This window comes from Podarcis raffonei, chromosome 10 (genome assembly GCF_027172205.1).
Source record: "Podarcis raffonei isolate rPodRaf1 chromosome 10, rPodRaf1.pri, whole genome shotgun sequence".
In the NCBI taxonomy this organism is placed as follows: domain Eukaryota; kingdom Metazoa; phylum Chordata; class Lepidosauria; order Squamata; family Lacertidae; genus Podarcis; species Podarcis raffonei.
Window position 1 is genome coordinate 49425692 of NC_070611.1, and position 26510 is coordinate 49452201.

At 40.1% G+C, this 26510-nt stretch overlaps 1 protein-coding gene across 11 annotated transcripts in view; it reads left to right on the plus strand.

Moving 5' to 3' along the window:
- Nucleotides 1–26510, plus strand: part of RBFOX2 (RNA binding fox-1 homolog 2) — a 175648-nt gene that overhangs the window by 24254 nt on the left and 124884 nt on the right. For 10 of the 11 annotated variants that reach the window (XM_053404793.1, XM_053404792.1, XM_053404786.1 and 7 more), the window contains exon 2: nt 8589–8639. The exons of the other annotated variant lie outside the window; for it this stretch is intronic. In XM_053404793.1, coding sequence (XP_053260768.1) covers nt 8589–8639 — 51 coding nt within the window. The remainder of the gene's footprint in view (nt 1–8588; nt 8640–26510) is intronic. 11 annotated transcript variants of the gene reach the window in all.

The window sequence follows — 26510 nt, forward strand, 5'->3', positions numbered from 1 at the left end:
TATATGCACAGTATGGCATATGGTAACTGTGATTCAACCTCACAACTGGACAACTGTAATGTGCTCTATGTGGTGCTTCCACTGGATTGGGTTTCACCTGGCACAGAATGCTGTGCAGCCCCTGAATGCAGACTTATTACACCTGTGCTGAGGGAACTACATTGGCTGCCAATCACTATTAGGCCATGTTCACAGTCTTGTTAACTTATAAAGCCTTGAACAACTCGAGACCTGAAGAACCAGCTACCCTTATATAGACCTATAAAATCACAGATCATCTGGGAAAATTCTACTGCACTCTGTGGTACTGGACTCTACAGAATATCCTCAGGTGGTAACTCCAAAACTGGAATTTTCCTCTATTGCCTCTGCACTGTGGACTGCACTTCCCCCTCCTAATATTTTTTTAGAAGGCAAACTTCTAGGAATAAAAGATCTAATAAACACCTATTTTGTAAAGGTACATGGTGGTCATGCCTATTGGTTATGGAATTTTTTTTGGGGGGGGGGAGAGTTTCCGGCAAAATCCAGGCAATGACACAACACATTGAGATTTGCATTTCTGGTGGCAACAAGGACTTGAAGTAAAGAACAAATTTGACATCCTTTGGTAGCAGTCCACCTAACAATTTCTCTAGTTTGGTGAGCCATAAAAGGAGACTACTAAGTTAGTCTTGGTGGGAAAAAATAACCCATACATTGAGAATGGCAGGAGGACAGAAGAAAGTGGACAAGTTTGTGTTGGTTTGGTATGACTTTTATTAGTATGACTAGGGATTATTACAGGACACAGTCATCTCAATATGCTCTGATCTGAAACTCTTGAAAATATAATGCTCAACCCCCAGGTCCAGCAAAGAAACATGAATAAATTCTTGAAACAGAGAAATACATTTATATCTTCATAATATGATTACTCTGGTTGTACATAAGCTTCTGCCCAATAGTGTAGGCTCTTTTTTTGTACCTTGTTTGTTTATAGTTAAAATGGATAAAATAAACAAGTTACTGATTTGCCTTGGCTGGCAGCTTCATCTTCCAGCAGGTTCAATAAGAGACTAAGGGGTAAACTGTTATTGACTTTCTGCTCACTAACAGAAAAGAACTGAGTGAAAGTAATTGTGGACCTTGGTTGGATGTTATCCTGGGATTCATGATGCTGAGGAAAGGCCAAGCTGAGCCTTTCAGACACACACAGGACTTTCGGAAAGCTGAATCCAACAAGTTTTAAAAAATAACTGCTGGATAGATAACTACATTCTGGAGCTTGAACTCTTCCCTTCTAGACTGAAGAACTGTGCTGTCTGTGTGAGTGGAAGAAACAAACAAGTTGAAAGAAAGTTCAGCTCTCTAGAGCTTTGAATCAAACTCTTGGCCATGCTTACAAAGAACTCTTAACAACCAATAAAGATTTAATGCTTGGGTGTTGCCCAGCATTTTGGTTGGCTGCTATTGCCATGATGCGTTTTGGCTGCTCCATTTGGGTGTAGTTTCTGCTGCAAATGTCTCTAAATCTAATTTAAGAGTGTCTGTGTGCACATAAGTTAATGTGCACATGTGCATTTCATCCGAGAGACTAGTTTCCCCTCTCCAGTGAGCATGAAGTATTCCAAGATGAAGTACACCACTGTGAACATGGAAGGCTTGCAAAGACCAAAACAGTTACGTTTTTGATGTAGGGAAATATTGCTTATCTGGAGTCAGTCTTGAGGTGTGTGTAAACTTTTAATTTGCATCTTCTTTTTATCTTTAATAATAATTTTTGAAAGATGCTATAGTTCCCATGCTGTACTGATGCTCTTTTCACTAGAAGAAAGTAACCTAACTGCATACTGGATTGACATTTGCTTTTTCCTCTTATTTTATCATCTCACAACAGTCCTTCTGAACTGAGGGTCATCGAAAGTGACTTGAGCAGTACAGGGTGTAGTTTTCTTTCATAGACTCCTTTGTTTAGAAGTGCAAGGAAAGCTTTCCAGGAGGGAGTGGAGTAGGCCAGGCATAGTGGTTTTAAAAGAATTAGTGGCTTTTGGGAAGGGACTGAAAGCATTTTGGTTTTAACTGATTCCAGATGTTGCTGCTGGAACACAAAGCCTGCCAGTGTGTCTAGGGTGGCGCTTACTGAGTGGGCCTCCTGAGCGTTTCCTGTACGGCCCACAATCAAACAAACCTAATCAAAGCCAGCCGTTGCTGCTGGAACTCTCATGAAGCCTTCCTCCTTTTTCCGGTGCTCAAAGATATTCATTTCTTTAGGGTGTTTTACTCTAGTTCTTTACCATATTTTGGAGGGGGGAGGTCTTCCCTTACTATAACCCATTGATAGGACTGCTATTTAGCCGAAAAGCACTGGTCAGTATTACAGTTAAAATTCAGTTTGTGCACATTGTATGGGAGAGGAATTAAGTCTGCAAAATGAAACTGATAAGCATCTTAGATATTTTCCTGCCATATGGGAGCAACTTCCATGTGGCTGAGGGAATGTTAAAATCAGGGCTGGCTAACCCCCCCCCCTTTTTTGCCTGAAAGCTGCATTCATGGTTTACCAACCCTCCAGAGACTGCATGCTCAAATGGCCAAAATTCTCATGCACATTTCACATGCACACAAGACACACACAGGCACAACCCCACCACCGCCACCAAGTTGATCCATTCAGAAGAGAGGAGTTAGTGCTCCTCTCTGCTCATAAGATGATCCATCAGATAACTTAGGCAGCATATGATTCTCATCCCAGTACTTTGTTTTTGTGTTCGCCTTCAAAATTCGTGGAGTCTTGGGGACCAGAAAAAAATACAGATGAAGCCCCAGAACTACAAGTTAGCCACTCTTAGTTGAAATTGTCTAACTGTAGGACCGGACCCAGCCATGTGGGTCTTCCTGTCACTTTCTTGACTCTGCATTGTCTACCACAGTGCAGTGTAGCTTCCAGAGCAATGCACTGAGAATATTAGCGATGACTCCAGAATTAGGAAGGCTTTGGCAAGTTATGTTCCGAGACTGCTTTTGTGCGGTCAAGTGGTTGTATTAGTGTTAGACCAAGAGAGCACTGTATGGCCTTGTTAGCAAATCCATGTAAATCATAGTTAGGCTTAAGTATGGTTTAAAGGTGAATACACAGCATACTGGTGTATGGGGAGAATATTGCAGTCACTTTGCTTCTTTGCCGCTCCTATGGCAGCCAAAGGCAAACTTGGCCCTCCAGATGTTTTGGGACTACAACTCCCATGATCCCTAGCTAACAGGACCAGTGGTCAGGGATGATGGGAATTGTAGTCCCAAAACACCTGGAGGACCGAGTTTGCCTATGCCTGTCTTACAGCTACTGTGCTGCTGGGAGCTCAGCCGTGATTTGTCTTAGTGAGATATCTGAAGCTGGGTTTGTGGTTTGTCATCCTCCAAATAGACTGTGGGTGGTAAGTCAAGAATAAACATTGTTTACTGCTCATGGTTTGTTTGGATGAATCATGAGCCTGGGTTTGGATGCAACACTAAGCTAAACCATGGCTTAGCTTCTGGTAGTGCTGCAGCAGCAGGCATGGGGGACACACAAAGTGGTTGCAATATTCTCCCCATGCACCAGCACACTGCACATTCACACTTAAACCATAGTTAAGATGACTGGTGGTTTAATCTTCTTCATTCGTGGGTTTTCCTAATATGGAAAAAGAGTTGTGGAAAAAAGATATTAAAAATCAGAAAGTGTGCCACACAACTCATAGTAATTGTCGGGTGCAGATACGTAATCCATTAAGCAATTTAAACTTTTAGGTTGTGGGTAATTTTTGTGTGTGCCTGGTAACCTGCCAGTTGACAGTGTAAAGAAATGACAGAATGTCTGAAATGGAATAGCCATGTTTCAAGCCAGAAATCTATAGTATGGGCTGCAGGCCATAAACTATCCCCCTTTCTCAATTTTTGTAGTATTTCCCCAGATGATAAAAATAAATAAATCTGGCTTTTCTGTTTATCTTATTGACCTCTCTTACTAGCTAGGTATTTCTGACATGTTTTGCCAAGGTAAACTGATCCAAATTACTGTAATTCTGATATGAGCAGAAAGCTAATTTTGCTCATCTCTTTGCTATCTCATTATAAAGAAAAAATCACAGACCTGGTACTCTAGTATGTAAATTGAAAATACATCTAGTTGTCTCTTACCATTTTAATCTGCCTTTTCTACCTTCTATATCCTTGACCTCTTTTTAGCTACTGTTGATGCTTTATCCAGTACTTGAAAGTCTTGGAATCAAGCTATTTAATTGTATTGCAGCTTGTATATTCAGCTATTGAATTTGTTTTAGTTTTTAGCATGAGGGGCATCCATATGATTGATTTGGAATCCTAAAACAAAGTGTGGCCTGTCTTATAAAGAAAATTAACACAAATCCTTCTACTTTGCTATTGGATTGGGAATATATTGGTGTGTGGTGTGCACTATATTTTGCTTGAGTTTGGTTTTTTACTAGGCTGGGAACACATCAGTTCTATATAACAGTTGAAAGTTTAACCAGTATAGGTACAGCTGCTCTAAAGAAGCATGCTTAAAATTGCCACCAAATGTGTGCTTTGTGGCAAAATACCTTATTTTCATGGTGATCTTCAGAAAAACTAGGAAGAAATGTCCAGGCTTCCTGAAGCTGGAGTGTGGGGGCAGGAGAAGTGTGTGTGAGAGTTCTCTCTGTATATTTATACAAAACCATGCTGAGAAATGGGTGTGGACAGGAGCTAGGAGGTGGTCACACTGATTCTTTTGCGAGTTGTTCATCTGATCCAGAAAAGGATGTCATGAGGTTGTTGATTTAGATTTATTTACTTGGAAACATATTTCATTGTTTTTTAAGATCCCATACTCAAAAGTATCTAAATTTAGCTCTGGTTACTGTTTAGAAGAATAACTTTCAAGGAGACTGAGAAGCCTTGTATACTGCTCTTTGGGCTCCCCCTCCCCCTTTCCCCTGAAGGGAGGAGCTGGGGTTGCCATGGAGATTAGAACTTTGTGCAATAGCAGCATAGTTTAGAATTCCAGGAAGGAAGAGGGAGTGATGTCATCAGATCCCTGTTCACTACTGGTTTGTTTGTCTGAAATAAAGCAAGTTCAGTTAGTCATGGAGGAAATTGCATATATTTCTGAAAATTAACAATTGTATCCTGAAGCAATATTGTATGAATATCGTGAACAGAGAATATAAGCTTGCTTCCTTCTTTTTGAGACAGAGGCTGGGAACTGCGGCATGGAGGCTTTTCAGCTCCTTTCCGCTGCAGCCCTGTATCCCGTGATATAATGAGGTTTAGAGCCTTAGGAAGCAGCACCCAGTGAAGTGCAAGGGGCAGCCAGCCCAGCAAAAAAGCAGCTGCAGTCTTCTCCCTATCCTTGCCATTTTTAAAGAAATGTCCTTAGGAAGAACATTTTATCATGCAATTGCACTCTCCCTTCAGAGGCCTCTCCCAGAATTCTCTGAGAGGAAGCAAAGCTTTTTCAACCAAAATTAATGGTGTTGGATACATGAGTCTGCTTTCTCAAAAGAGCTGAAGAAAATGGGCATGACAAGGCCTGGGACTCTTCCAATGGAACTTTAGCACTTATTGTCTCTTTTATGAATAAAAATGTACATACCAAAAAAACACACCCTGCTGAGCAAGTGAGATGGTAGCTGAAATGTAATTTGCAAAGTACAGTGGTACCTCAGGTTACATACGCTTCAGGTTACAGACTCCGCTAACCCAGAAATAGTGCTTCAGGTTAAGAACTTTGCTTCAGGATGAGAACAGAAATTGGGCTCCGACGGCGCGGCAGCAGCAGGAGGCTCCATTAGCTAAAGTGGTGCTTCAGGTTAAGAACAGTTTCAGTTTAAGTACGGACCTCCGGAAGGAATTAAGTACTTAACCTGAGGTACCACTGTACTTACTTAGTGGAGCTCTAATTTGACCAGGTAGTTTAGGTTTACTCTATGAAGATGGCATCCATTAGGACTTGGTGAGCATCAATGCCTTTGGAGCAGCCCTGTTTAAGTTTATAGATTTTAGAGGTAATGTTTGTTCACTGCTGATGAATGTCAGTGGTTGGGTGAGATAACAAAATTAAATATCAGGCAAGGGATAAATTGTTGTATGCTAATACCATTCAGGACACTATTTATCCTTCTCACCAAAATCCCACCCAGTAGAAACCTATGCTTTAAAGAATTTCAGGAAATTCTTGATATTTGCTAAACTACCCTGTGAAAAAGGTTTCACTATTGTAGAGTAATGACAGAGTGTGTCTCACTATGTACTTCTGTGTGTACATGGCCCACAAATAATATAAAACTGCTAATAAATTGTGTCAACTGGGCCTCTGGGGATTGGGTGCATGATAAAATAAATGTAATCATTAAGATACAATCTTGTTTGTTTTGTTTTGAAAAGGACATCTAAAAAAACTGATTCAAGTTGATTTACAAAACATTAAAAACAAAACAATATCCAAACAACAATTCCCCATAATAATACTGAAACCATCCTGCCTCATAAATATAGCTGAGTAATCACTGGCAACAGAACCAATTAACAAAATGCCCATAAAATGTTCCATCAAAAAATCTGGGAGCAGAGAAAGGTCTTACCCCATAACTGAAAACATAGCAGTGCAAACCTCACTGGGAAGAGCATTCCATAAATGGGGCCCACTGTTTCCTGTCTCGTCACTATGCTCTGAAACTTTTTTGGAAGAATTACTCAGAGGAGGGCCCCAGGTGCTGATTGTAGGGTATTTATAGGTTCATGACAAGCTCTTCTGTCAGGTACTGGGGTCCTGAGGAATGTTAAGCTCATTTGTTTAAATCTAGCACTTAGAATTGGGCCTAAAACACATAGACAGCCAGAATGGGTACCATGTAGTCAGATTGTCTGATTGCCATTATGAATCTGGCTGTTGCATTCTGCATTGGCTGCACTTTCTGAACCATCTTCAAAGGCAGCAATCTAACCAGGAGGTCATCAGACTCCTAAAACTAGGTTATCCCTGTCTGCATAGAGCAGGGGTGGAAAACCTCTGTCCCAAAGGCTACTGTAATTTAGTTGGACTCTTGGTAACTACAGCCAAAATGCTGATTGCAGCTTAATGGCATGCTCACATCTCCAGCTGAACAGGTATATAATGAAGGACAGTATGTTGCTACAATATAAAAAGTAACTGAAATGGAGTGATTAAGAAAAGGAAAATAAAGCAAAAACCAGCGGGGTAGACTCTGGTCGCCTTTTAACTATATGAAACAGAACTCGATGTAGAACAGTGTGAAGCTTCTCACTAAGCATAGTGAATTTATGAGCATAGGTTTATGCTGTATCTTTCATGACATTTTATATAACTTAATATTGTTGTATATTAAGAGTAAGATTTTAGCGAATGTTGAAAAACCGTGTGGGAATGATTAGTGCAGTCAATGTAAAATCTTGCATGTAGCAAACTTTAAATCTCTGTGCCCTTGTTTCTCCCCCTCTTTCCCCTTTCAGATAGGAGAGATCAAATAAATAGAAATGCCCTTTAGCAGTAAAGAAAACAAATAAATATCCCATGGCAGTCTGATTTCATTCTAACTGAATTCCTCTGTAAATGGCTGCTTGTATGCTTGTAACAGCGGTTGAAATACAATTCAGCTTTGGCAGAAGTGAGCCAGGAGGGAATTGAAGTTAACTGTGGCATTGTCTTGCTAGGCTGTGTGATTGTTGTTGGAAGGCAACCTGTTTCTGGTGTTCGCTGTGTGTGGTGTGTTTCTTTGCCCCTGAAGAGCAAGGAGAATTACATGTTCAAATGGTTAATGTTGCCATTTTCTCTGCTTTCCCTCTGTGAAAGTTTCCTTGAGTGTATGCAGTGGAGTGGGTTTTGCTTTGGGCTGCCCTTCTGCTTCCTTTTTCCTTTTGGGATCCCCTACTGACTGACAGGGATTTTCTCTGTACTAGGTATAAAAGGATTGTTCTGCTGCCCTCCTAGGAGTTTTAACTCTTTGTAACAGTTTCTCACCCTGCTTCCTTTCGTTTCCCACAATAGCAATTCCTGTAGAGAATAATTATTCAACAAGAGACACCACCAAGTTGCTGACCTGTAAAATTGGCAGCACCAGAGACTTCCTGGGGAAACACCACAGCTGCCAGGAACTTCCCCCTTTCCCAATAGAGTGTGAGATTCAATTAGTGTTACAGCAGAAGTAGCAAGGAGATTGGAAATCATGTAGAACCATTTTTAATAGGGGGGAACCCATTTTCTCTTGGACTTCATTCGACTTATATTTTAACTGATAGCCTTTAAATGCCCACTTTTCTCCTTCTTGCCTAAGTAAGGTGAAGGTTTTTGCTGTCTCTTGTCACTTATTGTTCAGCAATATTCCCAACTGTCTAAAATGCAGTATGAACTTTTGTTCTTGAAACTGCTGGAACAGCCAGACATCACTTGACATTGTCATGAAGACATGTTCATATGCTACTATAGAGGCAAAGTGTTATTTATCGGTTCCCTTTCTATATTATTATAGGCTTTTTCTTCTTTTTTTCTTAATAGATAGCCTCTCTTTTCCTACATTTTATCAAAATGGATAATATCTTCTTTCTTGCAGAATGAGCCTCTGACTGCCAGTTATCATGGGTATCCAGGAAGAGACAGTCAGGTAAGAGTTACTTTTGTTCCCCTTCAACACTGTTGCTTGCTATCCCTATATAAAGAGTGTTTTGTCAGGGTCTGTGATTTTAATATTCCAAGGGGTGGACAGTAGCTCCATAGGAGGAAAAGGGAATGGCTGGCTTTTCCTTCACATGGATCAGGTCTTTGAACCCATGTCCTTTCTGGGCTTCTGAAAGTACACCATAGCAGAATGTACTTCTTTGCTGACTAGAGAACAGGAGAGAAGACAGCTACCAACACCATTGCTGGGATAATGATGACATGAGAAACTGTGACCATGAATGTGGAAGTAAGTAACTATGTGCTATGGCAAGGGGGATGTATTTCCACTTGGTTGTGAGATGGGGTAGCCTTGCAAGAAGGTGAAGCGGAACAAGAGGCTCCAGTAGCTGCCTAAGGATGAGTGAGAATGAAGTAAGCGGCTGCTCAACAAGGAGTCTTTCTGGAGCTCCTAGGGCAGCTGTAGAGGATCCTGGTGTAGAGATGGGATGCTGGTGTTAAATGAAGCTCCTTCCCTATAGCTGAGGCTCTGGTGTTTCTTCCTTGATTAGCATAATGGATCATTTTCTTTGGCCAAAAGGTAACCCATCATGTTTATGGAATATCATCATTTGGCCTATGGCTGATTGAACATCAGGACAAGTTACAGTGGTACCTCGGGTTACATACGCTTCAGGTTACATACGCTTCAGGTTACAGACTCTGCTAACCCAGAAATAGTACCTCGGGTTAAGGATGCTTCAGGATGAGAACAGAAATTGTGCAGTGGCTGCGCAGGAGGCCCCATTAACTAAAATGGTGCTTCAGGTTAAGAACAGTTTCAGGTTAAGAACGGACCTCCGGAGTGAATTAAGTACTTAACCCGAGGTACCACTGTACTATGTATTCTAGTCCAGCAACAGCAAGAATTTCAGGTGAACCTGTCCATGAAATATGCTGGTGCCCAACCTGGATTGCAGCAAACAATTATGCATTGATTTTCAGTTGTGGAATGACTTGTGAGATTTGATGCCACGTTGAATTCGCAGGAGGCTCTCAGTTCCTCACATTCCCAGAGCGTAGCATTCAACAAATTCCCCTGACACCTCAAGAATGTGGAAAGATTGCCTTTCATTAACCCAAGAGACTCTCTGATGCTGTTCAGGTGCAGCAGCAACTTTCTAGTGATTGATTGGTACCCCCCCCCGAGTATGCATTAGCTTATATTGATTTTGATACTGCCTGTCCTATCAGAGAAGACCTCTTGAAACATGTCAAATGGCTTAGAGGCCATTCCAGGCATGGGACTTCAGATTAACCTCCAGAAAAAGGACACTGAGTTCAAAGAGTTGAAATATTTGGACCCTGCAGCAGAAGGAGGCACTCTTGAGTCTTCATAGCACTTCTTTGAACAAAGAATGTCCTATAGGGCCACCTGGAAGAATACCTTGATGGGGATCGTAAGCAAGCAATTCCTATGAAAATGATAGGAAAGAATTCTGCTGTCATTGTGATTTGCTGCCATTGCCAAGGCAACAGCTTAAGACAACCAGCACATAAAGACAGGAAATGGTGATGCCCATCACTATGATGATGGGAATGCTTTCTTGCATGTCTGCAGGATGAGGCTAGGCAAGGGAAGCAAGAGCTTAGAAGCACTAGGTGACTAGCCACTGATACTCCCTGGAGCTTTAAACTTATTGCATTATTGTTCTGAGTCACCTGGAAGATGACAGCGGTGACACAGAAGTAAGATCCCGTTTGTTAAGCAGTTCATGCCCGCTTTTCACTGATGGCTGCCATAACACTAGCTTTTCTATGTAAAATCCATTTTAAAATTTATGGTAAATAAGAGAACTTGGAGCTTTCTGCCAGTACTTACTCCTAATAATTTTAGATGCTTTTCACATAACCCTCAGGCTTATATTTTAGGACCATGTATCATGGCATGGAAAAGGGAAAGGGGAATAGAGACTAAATGTGACACATGGCTGTAGGAAAGGGTAAAAATTTAAAAAGAATGGTGAAAGATGGGGGACAGGATTTTAAAAAAAATGGTGAAGGAAGTGCCAGTGTTGTTGAGAGTAAAGCCACAACACTTGAAATAGACTACCTGAACCAGTGAGGGTTGATAGAAAGGCAGCCTGTTTTCTTTAAAAAAACCATCTACCCAGCTAAATAACTACATCATTTAACTCCTTGCTGATTCCTCCTTAACTACCTGTTGATAAATAGATTGTTTACACAGGCTTTACTTCCTTCCTGGCTTCCTCTTCAAGTTTAGTCAGTATGAGATAAAATGTGTTTGTGTAAACTTCCTGGCTCCATGTTAGCTCCATGTAAAACCTATATTAGAATGTCTTGGTTTGCCTTGAATAATAAACCTTGAAAATTTCTTAATCCTTTCAACCAGCGAGTTTACCAGATGGTTTCTTTCTGCAAAAATGCTGCAGTATCTTTACCAAACTCCAACAAATGTGACATTAAAATACTAACTAAATCATATAGTTTGTAGGTGAGGGACAAAGCACAACTACTTAGTGACTGATATTATTACTCTAGTGGCAGGAGTGTATTCATAGTCAAGTGAGTAGTAATTAACAGAAAGAATGGTCAAAGTACGGAGAGCTTGCCTAATGCTGATTAATGTGTATATACCACCCTGTCAAAAAAAATCCACAATAAATGTATTTGGACAGAATTAGAGAGCTATATAGAATTCCTCGAATCCACTTATCCTGCAGCACTGCTTATCATTGGAGGAGACTTCAACGCACGTATGGGTGTTAACGATGTTAACTTATACACCCGTTATAATCTTTTATTCTCCATTCCGGGTCGCCCAACCACTGCCACAGTGTCCTTTCTCTTGGCAGATCAAGATGAGCAGGTGACAGCACAGGTTGCAAGGTTTTTAGCTGGGGCAATTAGAGTAAGATCGACTATTTGACTATTGATTCAAAACCCTAAAATGTATTTTATATAATTGACTTTTTAATTTCTATTCTTTGTATATTGTGTTGTTGTTTTATTGCTATGGCTGATGACTGACGCAAATAAAGATTCATTCATTCAAAGAATGGTTGTAGGTTGAAGAAGAACATTTCCATGATCAAAGGTTCTCTCAGATACAGCTAGTTATTGGAAAATAATGTGCCCACAACCAGTGCACCTTATTTTCACTCTGATTAATGTTGCTGCTGTATATTGGGTGGAGCTGTATCTCCCCATGTTATAACAGGCAAATTCTGGGAGTTATACTGACAAATTGTGATTTGAAAAGGTATGGTTAAAAACCCCCAGCAACTACTGTTTTTACTGTATAGAAGAACTTTAAACAGTATATCAACTTTTGAAGTCTGCTCTGGAATCTTACTACCATAAGCAAATGTCTGGTTTCCCAGTATCATGGGGATTCTGAGTCTGTTCCATGTATATGATACAAGAAGCAGAACTGAAGACTTGTAGTTAAAACTGTAGTTTGATAAATAATGTGTGTGAAGATTGACTCCAAGTAAGAAAGTTGAAAACTATTATAGTTACATGCCAGGTGTTCACTTACGACAGCCTAAGAATTATTTAGAAATGTACTGAATAATCTTATGCTAAAATATAACTGTATGTAGTAAACACTATGTAAGAGAACAATAGGAACTCTTGAGTAGCAGATGAATATAAGAGCTTAAGAATTGTCTGTCTGAATGAAACCAAAAGTCCATCTGTTCCCAGTATTCTGTTTTCAGCTGTTGCCAGACACAGGGATAGGGAATAGAGATTCTCTTCTCTCATTTCTCTCATCATATGGAAAACAGGGGTCTCATGCCTCTGAACATGGAGGTTCTGTTTTTTTAAAAAAAGCTTTTTCTCATTAATAGTTTATGTAATGTTTTATTTTGGAATGTTGTATTTGATGTTTCAAAATATTATAATAATAATAATAATAATAATAATAATAATAATAATAATAATTTATTATTTATACCCCGCCCATCTGGCTGGGCCTCCCCAGCCACTCTGGGCGGCTTCCATAAAAACCAAAAATACAGTAAAATATCACACGTTAAAAACTTCCCTGAACAGGGCTGCCTTAAGATGTCTTCTGAATGTCAGGTAGTTGTTTATCGCTTTGACATCTGCTGGAAGGGCGTTCCACAGGGCGGGCGCCACTACCGAGAAGGCCCTCTGCCTGGTTCCCTGTAGCTTTGCTTCTCGCAATGAGGGAACCGCCAGAAGGCCCTCGGCGCTGGACCTCAGCATCCGGGCAGAATGATGGGGGTAGAGACGCTCCTTCAGGTATACTGGACCGAGGCCGTTTTTGAGTTTTTTTCTGAAGAACAGGTGGTATAGAAATAATAATAATAATAATAATAATAATAATAATAATAATAATAATAATACAGTGGTACTTTGGGTTAAGTACTTAATTCGTTCTGGAGGTCCGTATTTAACCTGAAACTGTTCTTAACCTGAAGCACCACTTTAGCTAATGGGGCCTCCTGCTGCCGCCGCACCGCCGGAGCCCGATTTTGGTTCTTATCCTGAAGCAAAGTTCTTAACCTGAAGCACTATTTCTAGGTTAGCGGAGTGTGTAACCTGAAGCATGTGTAACCTGAAGCGTATGTAACCCGAGGTACCACTGTAATAGTAATAATAATAGGAGGGCCTTCTTGAAGGTGGCTTCCTCATTATGAAATTCTCTCACTAGAGAGACTTGCCTAATCCCTACTTTGAGAACAAGGATTTTTCTGTTTTGTTCTAGTCTCCCAGGTCCTTTAATATTAATTTAATATCCTGTTGTTATTCTTTATTAATCATCCCATAACCTGGCTATCTGGACAATGTACAATGGAAGCTGAAAACAATGATAGCTGTAATTACAATGATAAAAGGTAACAACGTATGTAATATTATAAAAAATGCCACAACAGAATCCAGCACAGGACTTGGTTTAAAAAGCTAGTAACTACATTCAAATTCACCTTGTCATATGCAGAGTTAAAAACTTCTCTTAAGAGCTAAAAACGTAAGAGTTGAGAGCGATACCACACAATAAGAACAGAGACATTTTATCTGTATCAGCCTTACATACTGCAGAAGTAACTTCACTTTTAAATGTCACTTTCCAAGTTGATCCACTTTATACAGAAATATTTTTCATGTCTTCTATGGGTCCGACTTTTGACTGGCCTTGAGGTGCATTTAGTCTCGCTTGACTCTTATGTGGATTCATTTCAGTCTTGGCTTTCATTAACAAGGTTTCAAAGCTTTTAACTAATCTCATTGGGAGCTTCTAATATGATAGCAAGTTCTCAGTAGCCACAGGAGAGATCTGATGGGATATAGATAGCCATATGTAATCTATCACTAGGTCTTGTGCCATGTGGGTGGAGTGCAGCAGACCGAGCTATCTTAAATTAACTCTGTATTAGATGAAAATGTGAATTAAGGTAGTTATATTTTTTCAGAGCTCCCTGTCTTTCTTTTGCAGCAGGAAGCTTATCAGGAATAGCATATATCATACTAGATTTACTTGCTTTTTCAAGTGCAAGTATAGGTTTGGGAAACATACATGCCCACATTTCCCCCCAAGGTAAATTAATTTTGAACAAAACTTTTATATGCATTGTTGGTCAGGTTTGTACGGCCATTTTATTTATTTTTTTAAAGGCCTTCAGCTGTGTTACCACCAGGGACCCCAGAACTTGGAGCTTTCATTTTTTTAAAAGCAATTATCTAGCCATCCTAGAAAGTTATGAAGCAAAATGTGCAGGCACCCTTCAAAGTTAATATTTGGGAAAGGAGCCGGTGCCTCTGCTCCCACCTGTCAGAGTTTTCAGCCACTGAATGAGTCAGAGATGCAGTTGATAAAAGAGTTGCTTGGACGCCAGGCAATAGGAATCTGTGGGGTCATAAAGAGCTGTTGTTTCTCTCGCTTTTCTGCTTTTCTCTTATTTTCTAGTCTTTCAATACACACATTTGCTTCTCTTACTTGTTGTTTTGCTGCCTGCCAGCCACATGGAGCAGTTGTCAGGCAGCAACTTGAGAGGTCTTTTTTTTAAAAAAACCAAAACCCACATGTGTCAATTGAAGTGAGGGAAGAAGCACAGGAATCACATATCACTTGTTTTGCTCCCTGCTGGCTATTTGGAAAGTTGACAGGCAGCTGCTTGAGAAATTTTTTGAAATGGGGGTGGTGAGGGAAGAAACGTGGGGATCTTCCTATTGCTGCTGTGTTTGTTTTGTTGCCTGCTGACAAGGGCCTCAGTTAATATTGGTGGTGGTGGGGGTTTGCATGGGCGGGGGGAAGTTATGGCAATCCTTTCGTTTCTGCTCTATGCCTTACAGCAGGGATTGTTTCAAAGTTGTTTTTTGGGGGAACCAAACCAGTGCAGAGGCACCATCATTATTAATACAACCTTTCCCCTGATAGTTCTGAAGTTGTTTTGGGGAGGGGCGTTTGAGAGGAACATTGTGTTAACATTGGCCAACAGCAGGGATTGTTTCCAAGGATGCTTGGGGAGGGAAGAGCAACAGCAGAAACCTTATTATCCTGTCCTCAAACTCATCTAATTTAGAGAAGCCTGTAGATTACATTGACCCTCCAACATCACACTAGTCTGGGCCAGTATTGTTCAACTATTGCTCTGATAAGTTTTTAATGTATTTTCTGTGTATTTTTCCTTACATTTCTGATCCTTTCCATTCCACAAAGATAGTAAATAAAATAAGATAGAAATACTAACCATCCAGTCATGTCTTTGCATGGCTGCTGTTGTAATTCAAAATTATCCCTGGGTTTGATTATCTTTTGTTTTCCAGCTGTAATCTACGGCAGCACATCAGCAACAGATAACATAACAACCATACTTAACAGTGTCCCCCCTCCCGCCAAAAAGAAAATGATCAAACCCTCACCCCCATATTTTTGAACTGTTTTATGTTCCCATCTCATTCAGTTTACTGCCTTTTCGGAGATAGCAGCCATTTTATGTTAAATCACATCCATGTCAACAGCCATTTTGTAACTGGCTTCTTTCACACCTCAAAATTCCAAGCATGCTCCCAGACGCCCCAAAATTGGCAAAAGCGGGGTTTTTTTAAAAATCAATTATTATTAAAATCAAGGGTAGCTAAAAAAATAGGTAAAGCACATAGAACGTTCTGGATGTCTTACGAAAGCTCTAGAAAGTCAAATGGAAGGTGTCAGCCTGATGTCAATAGTCAGGGAATTCCAAATTTAATTTAAATTAATGTAATGTAATGTACAGTATCTATATCTATCTATGTATCATCTATCTATCATCTATCTTTAAAAAGCTCCCTCGTTTGCACATTCAGAGAAGTTCAAAGAGGAACATTGACAGTATTTCAAAAATATTTAAATGACTTGGCATTCCTATTTGTGATGGTGGCTGTGAGTTAATAATGACATTTTGCCACTCACAATAAAGTGCAGCATTTTAAACTGTAAAAATGTCTTTTATTTAAACAGGCTTTTCGCCACTAAGATTATTGGTTTTTCTCTGCTGCTCTGTATTTCAGTCTGAACTAAATTATGTTTTAACTGGCTACCACCTTTTCATTTTTTATCTGCCATTAGCTATTTTTCTTTTGGTTTATTTTGAAGGTGCTTATTTATTTTGTATTAGAGTTTATAGCTAGGCATCTTGGTCATTTTTATGGAAAGACAGGATATAAATGTCATGAACAAATAGTTATTTATCTGAATTTATATCCTTTTCCATCCCAGGATGACTCCTGCCTGGCTTTTAAATGTCCCCAACCCATAACTTCCAGAGACCAAATGATCTCAAATAATGTAGCAATTGTGCAACACTGTTCTCTTCCCTACTGTAGTTTCATCTACTCAAATTAAATCCAGTCTCACCAACCTACTTCATTCTCTCCGCAGAGTCATATTTTCCTTCCATCCTAATATCCTAATTTCATCCATTTCCAAAATATCTAAAATAGCATATTCACAACCATTCTGAGAGGCAGGTTATTGGCTACATTTTTTAAGGTGACAAGCAGGTTGAGAATCACTCATGTAATGGCCCTTAGGACATTTCAGTCTATAATAGTATTGCAGAAATACTACCATAAACATTACCTGGAGGAGGAAAAAAATATTCCCTTCTGACTTGTAAAGAAAAGGGTCAAGTGTAATAAAGTTAGATTCTCATTGTGGTTTGAAAATACACTCTTAATAGATGAAAATACAATTCAAGTCTCCCGTTATATTAAGCAGAGAGTTGTATGTATTCATGACTGATTCATAAGAACTTTAAAATGACTAGTACTGTACAAGGTAGTTGGTCATAAACATTTTCCTAGGAAGAGAAACTATATGAAACTTGTTTTTCAATAGCTTAATTTGTTTTAAGGCCCTACTTGATTTAAAAGCTAGAGAATTTCTATATTGGAGGATATATTAAAAACTTTTTGAGTGACCACATTTCTGCGTCTTTTCTGTCTCTGAAGTTTGCTAAAATCTCAAAGTTGTCTTTGTCATTTTTGCAAAGAGGGTACCTTCCGTCTCACTATGAATGGTTAGCAATGGCAAGAATAGAACTTGGGCAGACGCTCTCCAGATTTATTTAGTTCTGTCCATGTCACATGCATTGCCTTACAAATTTTGTATGTGGTGCTTATTATTGTAAATTGCAAATTCTGCTAGGTGATACCTCTTGACCTTTTGTTAACTGAATTGAATACCCTCTAGTGGAGGAACCTCATGTATGCATGATACACAACAAATTTATAGGTACATAGAAAGCAGCATTATACCAGATCATATTCTTGGTTCATCAAGTTCAGAACTGCCTACACTGGTAGAAGCTCTCCAGGGTCTCAGGTAGTGCTTCCAACCCTAGCTGCACATGCCAGGGACTGAACCTGGAACCTGCAAATCAGCTGCTCTACAGCCTTCCGCAAGAAAAGTCGGTATGTGCATTGGATTTAAAATTGTTCCATATAAGTTTTATCGAATTCTGAAATTACTTTAAGGTGCTTCATAGAAGCAATTAATAAATGAAATACAGTGGTACCTTGGTTCTCGAATGGGTTAGTTGTCGAACAAATCGGCTCCCGAATGCCGCAAACCTGGAAGTAAGTGTTCCGGTTTGCGAATGTTTTTCAGAAGCCAAACATCCGACGTGGCTTCCGCTTGAGTGCAGGAAGCTCCTGCAGCCAATCAGAAGCCATGCCTTGGTTTTCGAATGGTTTCGGGAGTCAAACAGACTCCCGGAATGGATTAAGTTCGAGAACCAAGGTACCACTGTATATATATTTTTAAGAAAACAAAGAGAATGCCAGTTTCATGTCTCTGGTTCAGATGTTCATATCTAGTATTCTTAATAGTTAGGAAATTTTAGGTAGATATAAATCAGGCTCCTCAGGCTTAGCCAGTGCTCCCAGTATTCTTTTATGCTTATTTTGTCTTCCTACATTGGTCCTTTTACTTGGTTGGAAAACCCTTCATTTACTGCAAGAATCTAAAACATATTGAATTCTCCATATGACTGTACATTTCTAGATACAGAAAGACTCATAGAATTGTAGAGTTGGAAGGGACCCCGATGGTCATCAAATCCAACCCCCTGCAATGCAGGAATCTCAACACACAGTCCCCCATCCAGTAGGAAACCATACTGAACCCTGCTTAGCTTTGCAAATGTTCCAGCAGTTTTATTGCTACTCCACGAACTGTGCAATTGATTAAGGACACAGTAGTGGCTGAGTTTTCAGTTTTAAAATCTCTTAGTTCCTACATGGCCTACGTTTTGGGAAGTAAAAAGAAAGCACCTTGATCCCATGTCTCTTTAATGTTTGGGAAAATATAGATGCATTCTGTTGTGAATGGACTTCTATTTGCCACATGTCCAGAGCAATATTTGTGGTTGTGACTATTCTTTGCCATGAGAGGGCACTCATTGCACAGGAACTGCACAGGGTCTACTGGAAACAGATTCAGTTCTAAAATAGGCGTCTACAAGGATTCATGAGGGGGGAAACAAGGTTTGTGCACTGTGGTAAAGACAATAGTGTTATTTCTGTTCTGCAATAGTATGTCTTGGCTATTGGTGGAGGGCAGGAATATGCTAATAACATTGGGTGGCTGCTTATGTGATAGGGTAAAGGTAAAGGTGCTCCTGACCGTTAGGTCCAGTCACGAACAACCCTCTGGGGTTGCGGCTCTCATCTCACTCTATAAGCCGAGGGAGCCGGCGTTTGTCCACAGACAGCTTCCGGGTCATGTGGCCAGCATGATTAAGCCGCTTCTGGTGAACCAGAGCAGCACACAGAAACGCCGTTTACCTTCCCGCCGGAGTGGTACCTTTTTATCTACTTGCACTGTGACGTGCTTTTGAACTGCTAGGTTGGCAGGAGCTGGGACCGAGCAACGGGAGCTCACCCCGTCGCGGGATTCAAACTGCCGACCTTCTGATCAGCAAGCCCTAGGCTCAGTGGTTTAGACCACAGTGCCACCCACGTCCCTATATGATAGGGTAGCAGCTGAATTTGGGAATGGGCACTAAAATTAGGTAGCCTAGTAAATGTGATTTGAGTACATACAGAAAGAAAGAGTGGGGGTTTGGTGGAGTGTTGAGTAAAATGAGTATTACCTGTGGGAAATATGAGGGGGAAATGCTTGTATAGTGAAAAATTACAAAATGCTGCTTTCCTAAAATGAGAGGAAAAGGTGCAACAGGCTCTTCTGTATCTTGTGTAGAGATGATGACTTGGAAACATTATTGTGGATTTATCGTTGCCTAAATACATATTCATCCTCCCCATTACACCATGTAACGTTTCTGGTGATTTTTTTAAAAAGTGCTTTTAGGCAGCATCTGAGGAAAGCCAAAACTAGTTTCTAGTGCTATAGCTGCATGTATAGTTGCATTTTCTGTAAATTAAGGATGCAAGTATACCCACTTCACTTGGATGCTTAGGTGGGGCATGGCCAAAAACAGGTTGGGAACCTAGAGATATCTCTGTGAATAGAAATGCATTACTGTTCATGCAAAGTAGCCCTTCCAAATCCAGTTTCCCAGATCTACTTCAGTTCTCCCATGCCCTTATGCCATTCCAGGGGGTCTGTAGCCCTCACAGGGTGCATATGGGACTGTAATCCGGGAACTATTCCTCCCTCTCTTCCCTTGATCCAACCCATAGTGTTGTGCTATTCATATGAACAGTAGGTTGGAGAACATGAATTGTTTTTGAAACAAGTCTTTCGGCAATCTTAAAACAGTTGTTTGAATCTAAATTGCAGCAGTAATACTCTTTGGGATGAGTAAGCCTACAGTCTTCCATTGGAAATGACAAAGTTATATTAATGAAGGACTCTTGTAGCTGACATGTGTTTGTCCAGGTGCCTGGCAGCTGGGAGGACAGAGTGATGTCTTCATGACAGATGTCCTGTAGCCTCCTGTCTTATCTTTGTCTAATATAATATCCAAGGGAAATATCCAGTCCTCTGAATCTTGGCTTTTAAAAATTGTATGTGCTTCATAAGACAGGAGAATATGGTCCAAAGATAGCAATGTTGACAGTAAAATATAAAATGCTTTTGAAATCTAAAGACACAGAAACAGCAAGAAAATTGAAATAATAATTGTGGTAATGTTCATGTAAATATTTTTTTTAAAAAATGAATGCAACTCTTTTAACATTCTTTCTCTTTTAGCTTCTGCAGTATGCACAACACACGCACTCCAGACTTGCTCTTTTAAATCAGTTTCATCCATCTCTTTGGAAAAGGTTTTTTTTTAATACTCAGCTTTATTGCTGGGTTGTTCAGGTCCATAAGGAACAGAACACTATCCTAAGATGACAATGTCGGCTGTCCCTCTAGCTGCAAAGGTAGTTTTGTGCTTAGTTGTCTGGCTTTGGAACTGGGAATCCCCACACTGAATACCATCTCAGTTTATCTAAAATATTCTAGCCAGCCATAGCATCCCAGTTAGGATTTAGCAGCTTTTGCTTGTTGAGCTAACGCAATTGCAACCAATGGACTCAGTCAGTCTGCTGGATAAACAAATAGAAGGAATTGGGAAGAAGTTCCCTATTACCATCATACACTGCAGAGCATATGGCACTCTAAACATTATAAAGCAAGAACAACAGAAATTTACAACTTCTGTTTGTTTCTCACCCATCATATCTCAGGGGTGCTGGGCAGCTAATGATTTACAAAACAACAACAACAAAGTTTCCTGTCTTGGAGCCACCTAGTAAGGCCAGGATAGAATTGGAGAAAGACAGCAAATTGTAAAGTTCTTTCTCCTCTATTCTGACTGTAATTTCTTAGAAAACTCAGTGACTTAACTTGGCCCTCCTTCACACTTGAGAAGCCAAATCTTTCCCCATAAAAGAGCAATTTATCGTCTCTGCTCTATCCCCTTTTCACAATTCCTGGATACAGTGGGATTCTCGTGCTTTTCTGTAAGGAGTAGCAGTTCAGCCTTCCTGCTAGCACTGGGATGAATACAGAGGAGGAATGAGACAATAAAAACTCCCCAGTTTTTTCCACTATTCTGGCAGCTACCTGTAGAGCAGTAATAATGGTTTGGTAGCTTCTTATTGGAACAGAAGCTGGAATCTTCTTCCATTGCAGATGGCTCAAGTCTGTGTTGAAGACTTGTGTTCATTTAAAGTATCAGCTGTTCCTTTTTAATTGGAATGCATTTTTTGCTCCACAGATTAAATATCTTGTTAGGGTGATATGGGTGGGTTTATATTCCATAGACTGTGGTCTAAAGCACTAATTTTCTGGCATTGGAAAAGTTCTTCCTTTGTGGCTAATATTAATTGCATGCTGGATTGTGTGCTGCAAAAAAGATGTAATTAGAGGATAACGGCTTTCTTTCTAACCAAGGTCAAAGTCTCTTTCTCCCAAAGCCTTTGGTAAAAGGAACAGAATCATCTGACAGCCTAAATGAAAACCTGAGCAGATGCCATTTTGCTATTTACCAAAGAAGGTCTTGTGACCTGTGCAGTCTTCCACCTTCCCTTTCAGGAATACAGCCAATCATAAACAAGTGACTTTAGTCACTGCCACCACCCACACAGAAGATAGCTTTTTCGTTTTTAACGGTTTTTAACTGTTTGAACTCTTGTTGGCCCTTTATGGTGATGAACTGCTTTCTGTTGCCTAAAAAGTCCTAGGTTGTGCTTGCATTACTTTGTAGCGTGGCTTTTTGACAAGAGTGTGAGGACAGCTGTAAAATTATAACGGGGAAACTAAAATGTAACTGTCAGGTTATATCTCCTAGCCTTTTATCTTTCTTCCCTATTAGCAGCTTAGGAGCTTGGGGCACACGTCTTTACTTCTCTACAAAGCCTTAAAAGGAGCCATTTAACTTCTACATTTAGATAGTGTACTGCATCTAGACATCTTAAAGCCCCTTTGAGGTTTTTTGCTTGCTAAATGTTCAATAACGAGTGATATGGATATCTTTCATCAAAGTAGCATTTCTGTTGTGAAAATATCTCGGTTTCTCAACACTTGAAACATCAATGTGTTGTGACTTGGAAAATATAACCCCCTTCTGCAAGTAGTGCTTCTATTTCACTTACGCTGTTGGAATGTGGTTGTGCAAGTGTCATGAGTATCTAGTGGATACCTGTGTTACTTTTAATTAATGCTAGCACAGCTCTTTCCCCATATCTTGCCCTATAAACCTAATTGTTTAGAAGTTGAACAGTTCTCTGTAGTGCTTGACTGTAGTAAATCTTCTCCTCCTTTCTTTTCTTTTCTTTCTGGCAAACAAAAAATGATACTGCAATCTCATACCAGTTCAATGCCTTTAAAGATGTGTGTTTTTATTCTGTCATTTGAAATTTGTTTTCTTCCTTGCACGTTTCATTGAATAAAAGAATATATTATATTGATTGTGAAAATTCAGACTTCTACCTTCACTGTTCTATGTATTTGATAAATACCTGTTGTGTTTGTTTGAAATTTAACTTTGCAGGCAAATATATTCCTTTCTTTAAAGGGTTTCTCCTCTCCCTTTGGTCTGTGCAAATTCTTCCTCAGGCACCAGTCTTTCTTACTATTATGCCACTCTGTAAAATGCCATTTAAGTTTGAGAAATTTTTTTAATTAAAAAAAATCAAGCACTATATAAATTTTGTGAAATAAATAACATAAATTTGATGTTACTATATAGATGAATTATGCATACTTTAAACCTGTGCAAGTTTGCTAATATAAATAAACTGACACTTTATTTCTACAACACTTCTGTAACCTATTGCGAAGACTCGGTAAATGAATTTTGGAACATAATTCTCCCCTCCTTTCACCTCCATGTTCAAGGCTCATAAGGGTCCTTACAGAACACTTAATTCTAAGCTATGTGTAGTAAAAAGAATGACAATAACTCAATCTAATGTAGACTGAACATGTAGAATCTGTTGAAAATGGAACCAGCCAGTAATGGAAAGTTGTCCTCTACTCTTATCATAATGCTAATACAGTGGTACCTCGGGTTACGAACTTAATTCATTCCGGAGGTCTGTTCTTAACCTGAGGTACCACTTTAGCTAATGGGGTCTCCCGCTGCTGCCGTGCTGCCGCCACACGATTTCTGGTCTCATCCTGGGGCAAAGTTCTTAACCCGAGGTATTACTTCTGGGTTAGCGGAGTTTGTAACCCGAAGTGTTTGTAACCTGAGGTGTTTGTAACCCGAGGTACCACTGTATCAGATTTGAGGCAGCACAAGGAGAGGGTTGTGTTTCCTTCTAAATGACAACATGATTGCTAGCAAGGCTGGCCCAAGGTATTTTGGTGCCTGAGGCAGAATAACAAATGACACGCACCTTGAAACCAATGTACACAATATGCACTGCCAGCCAAGCTATTTTGGCATCTGAGGCAGAAAAATATCACAAACACCTGTGCCTGGCAGTGAAAATGTAGTAGTAGTAACAACAACAACAACAACAACAACAACAACAACAACAACAACAGCAGCAGCAGCAGCAGCAGCAGCAGCAGCAGCAGCAGCAGCTAGCTAGCTATTTGCTGCTTTTTCATGACACTCAAAATCTGCTGCCTGAGGTGGCTGCTTCACTCTGCCCAATGGGCAGGGCTATCCCTGATCCTAGTTTATAAAGCATAGTGTCAGTAAACAAAAACAATAGATTTTGTATACCATCAACCAAGATGGTTCAGAAGCTGATTTTTAATTATGCATTAGATTTACATATTGCTTTTCCTTCAAGCAACGCAGGATGGTGTACATTGTAGCCCCTCCGTCCAGAGTGAAGTAGGTTAAATTCAGGGGTTGTAATGGATGCTGTAGCATGTTGGAGATCATTTCACAATTGATGCAGTTGTGGAATAAAAGTGGAAACAGGATAACTTATGACAAATGTTGTGGAAGCAGCATGGTTAGAGGTTTTGTTATATATGGCACTTGGCTTCACTGACTTACTCATTTATCAAGCTGAAATTTGTTACACTTACAATCCAAGCTACTCTGATTGCTAGCAAAATCTAAAATGGATACTTTTTTACATCTCTCCCAACATTTATGAAGTCTGCTTTGGTTTATCAGATTGTCCTCTATAACATGTAACACTATTTATCTGTGTCTTCTAGTGTATTTACCGTTGTATGGCCATATTTTTATCAGTGGGATTAATTTTTCTTCCGTGAAAGATTTGCTGGAAACTTCCCTCATAGAAAGACATTAATCTTCAAAGATGAAGGAACCTTTTTTAAAAAAATATTAATCATGCATATATTGTTGCAAATGTAGTTGCTTTGTTTGCTTTTATTTACGTTACAGATGGCGCAGGGCTTTGTCACTTGTTCGGTGCCAGATGTACATTTTTTTCCCACAGAGGCCAAAAGTCTGCAATGTTGCCCCCCTCCCCCCAGTTGTGAATAAACTTTGATACAAACTAGTTTAAGAGGACAGCTAGATTTAAGCTTTGGGCCCAAGCTCAGAAAAGCACGTGGGGATGTGCGTGTCTTGAAACAAAATTTTAATATATATAGCTTTGTTACTCATTTCTCTGTTACTTGCACACATACACCCTTTGTGGGGTGGAGGATAGAGAGGCAAGGTGTGAGGAGTGGTGCAACAATATAATCCTCATACCCTTCATACATAGAGCAAACTCAGTTCTCTTGATTGTGGATCCTTATGTGGCCAAGGCAGCACCATCCGTGTGCAAGAGGAAGCAGGTTTGAGGGAACCTCAAGGTCTCTTATGTTCCTCTTATGAAAGACCTTGAGGTTCCCTCAAACCTGCTTCCTCTTGCGCACGGATGGTGCTGCCAATTGGATGCACATAAATCGGTTGTTGCCTGTATGTTCATACCCTAGTGCAGGTCTAAATTTAGTTAGAATAACAGTACCAAGGATTTTTTTTTTTAAGTGAATAGGAAGCAGCAGCATACTTCTCTTAATGGTTCATCATCTCGGCAGCGGGATTTAATCGCTGCTCATCTGCTGATGAGCAGCAATTATATCCTGCTCAAAACTACTGTTTGAAGCAGCTCACACCGTTCTCCTGCGGGTGGACAGAAGTGCCTCCCTCTACCCCCTCACAAGAGAAGTGCTAGCTGCTTCAAACAGTGCTTTTGAAAAGTGTTTTAAGGCAGTCCCCATGCAAAGATAGAGTGACCATTGCACTAGGCTACATTGGACTACTTGGACTCAGTGTTTGCAAGTGATAGCCATGGGCGGGATTTCTCCACATCACTGCTCTTGCTTCCACCAAGCTGCTGCATTTTGCAAACAGTTGCAGCGAAGTGAAGAAGCTCTGTTTGCTGGCCTCACTTGCAAACTCCACCCTTGTTTTCCCCTTCCCCCATCAGTGATGGGGAGCAAAGAAATTAGCAGTTTGGCAGCCAAATGCTCAACTTTTCAAAGCGCCATACATTGGGGCATGTCCCCTGTGGCATTGTTCCTGCTACATGTTAAGACCATGTAGTATATATTAAAGGAGGCATTGTGGAAATTCCAGGTCATGTCTGACAAAGGAAGGATGTTTCAGGGTGCTTTAGGCAAACACACACACACACACACACACACACACACACACACACACACACACACACAATGTTTGTAAGCGAAGGTTTCCCTTTTATGCTCAGTAAGCTGTTAATGAAAATGCTCACCATCAATGCTGATCAAAGAGCGTGCTCCTACTAGCAAGAATATCTATGCAATTTAATATGATAGATTTTGTGGGTCGGGTTAACTTATGCCAAATGATGTTTGGGGGAATACTACCTGCTTTCAACCTTAGTCTATGCAGAATAATATGAAGGATTGCTTCAGTCCCATCAGGTTGATACTACTTTTACAAGAAAAAGCGAGATCTTGTGTGTTACAGCACTTTCCTTACTTGTTGGCTTAGTGTTTCTTGATTTTCTTCTCAGTTTTGTTTTGTTCCAGGATGTCTTTTCTAATTATGAGGACTATAAAACCGGAACTGTTTCATGAACACATGGTGTTATCTCTACTATCTTTCTGATGAGTGACACTGGAGTAGCTCAGTTGGTACAGCATGAGACTCTTAATCTCAGGGCTGTGGATTTGAGCCCAACATTGGGCAAAAGATTTCTGTATTGCAAGGGGTTGGACTAGATGACCCTTGTGGTCCCTTCCCTTCCAACTCTACAATTCTACAATTCTATGATTCATATATCCTTATATCTGAGGCTCAGCATCAGATTTCTAGATTGCAGCCCTACTTTGAAGGGAACTGAAAAGCAAGTTTAAGAGTGCATTCAGAGTTCTTAAAACATGTTTGTATACCACAAAACAACTATTAGAACAAGCCCACTCACCTACCCTTTCCAAAGACATGAAGTCAGATTATATTGGAGATTACATTGGAATACTTCC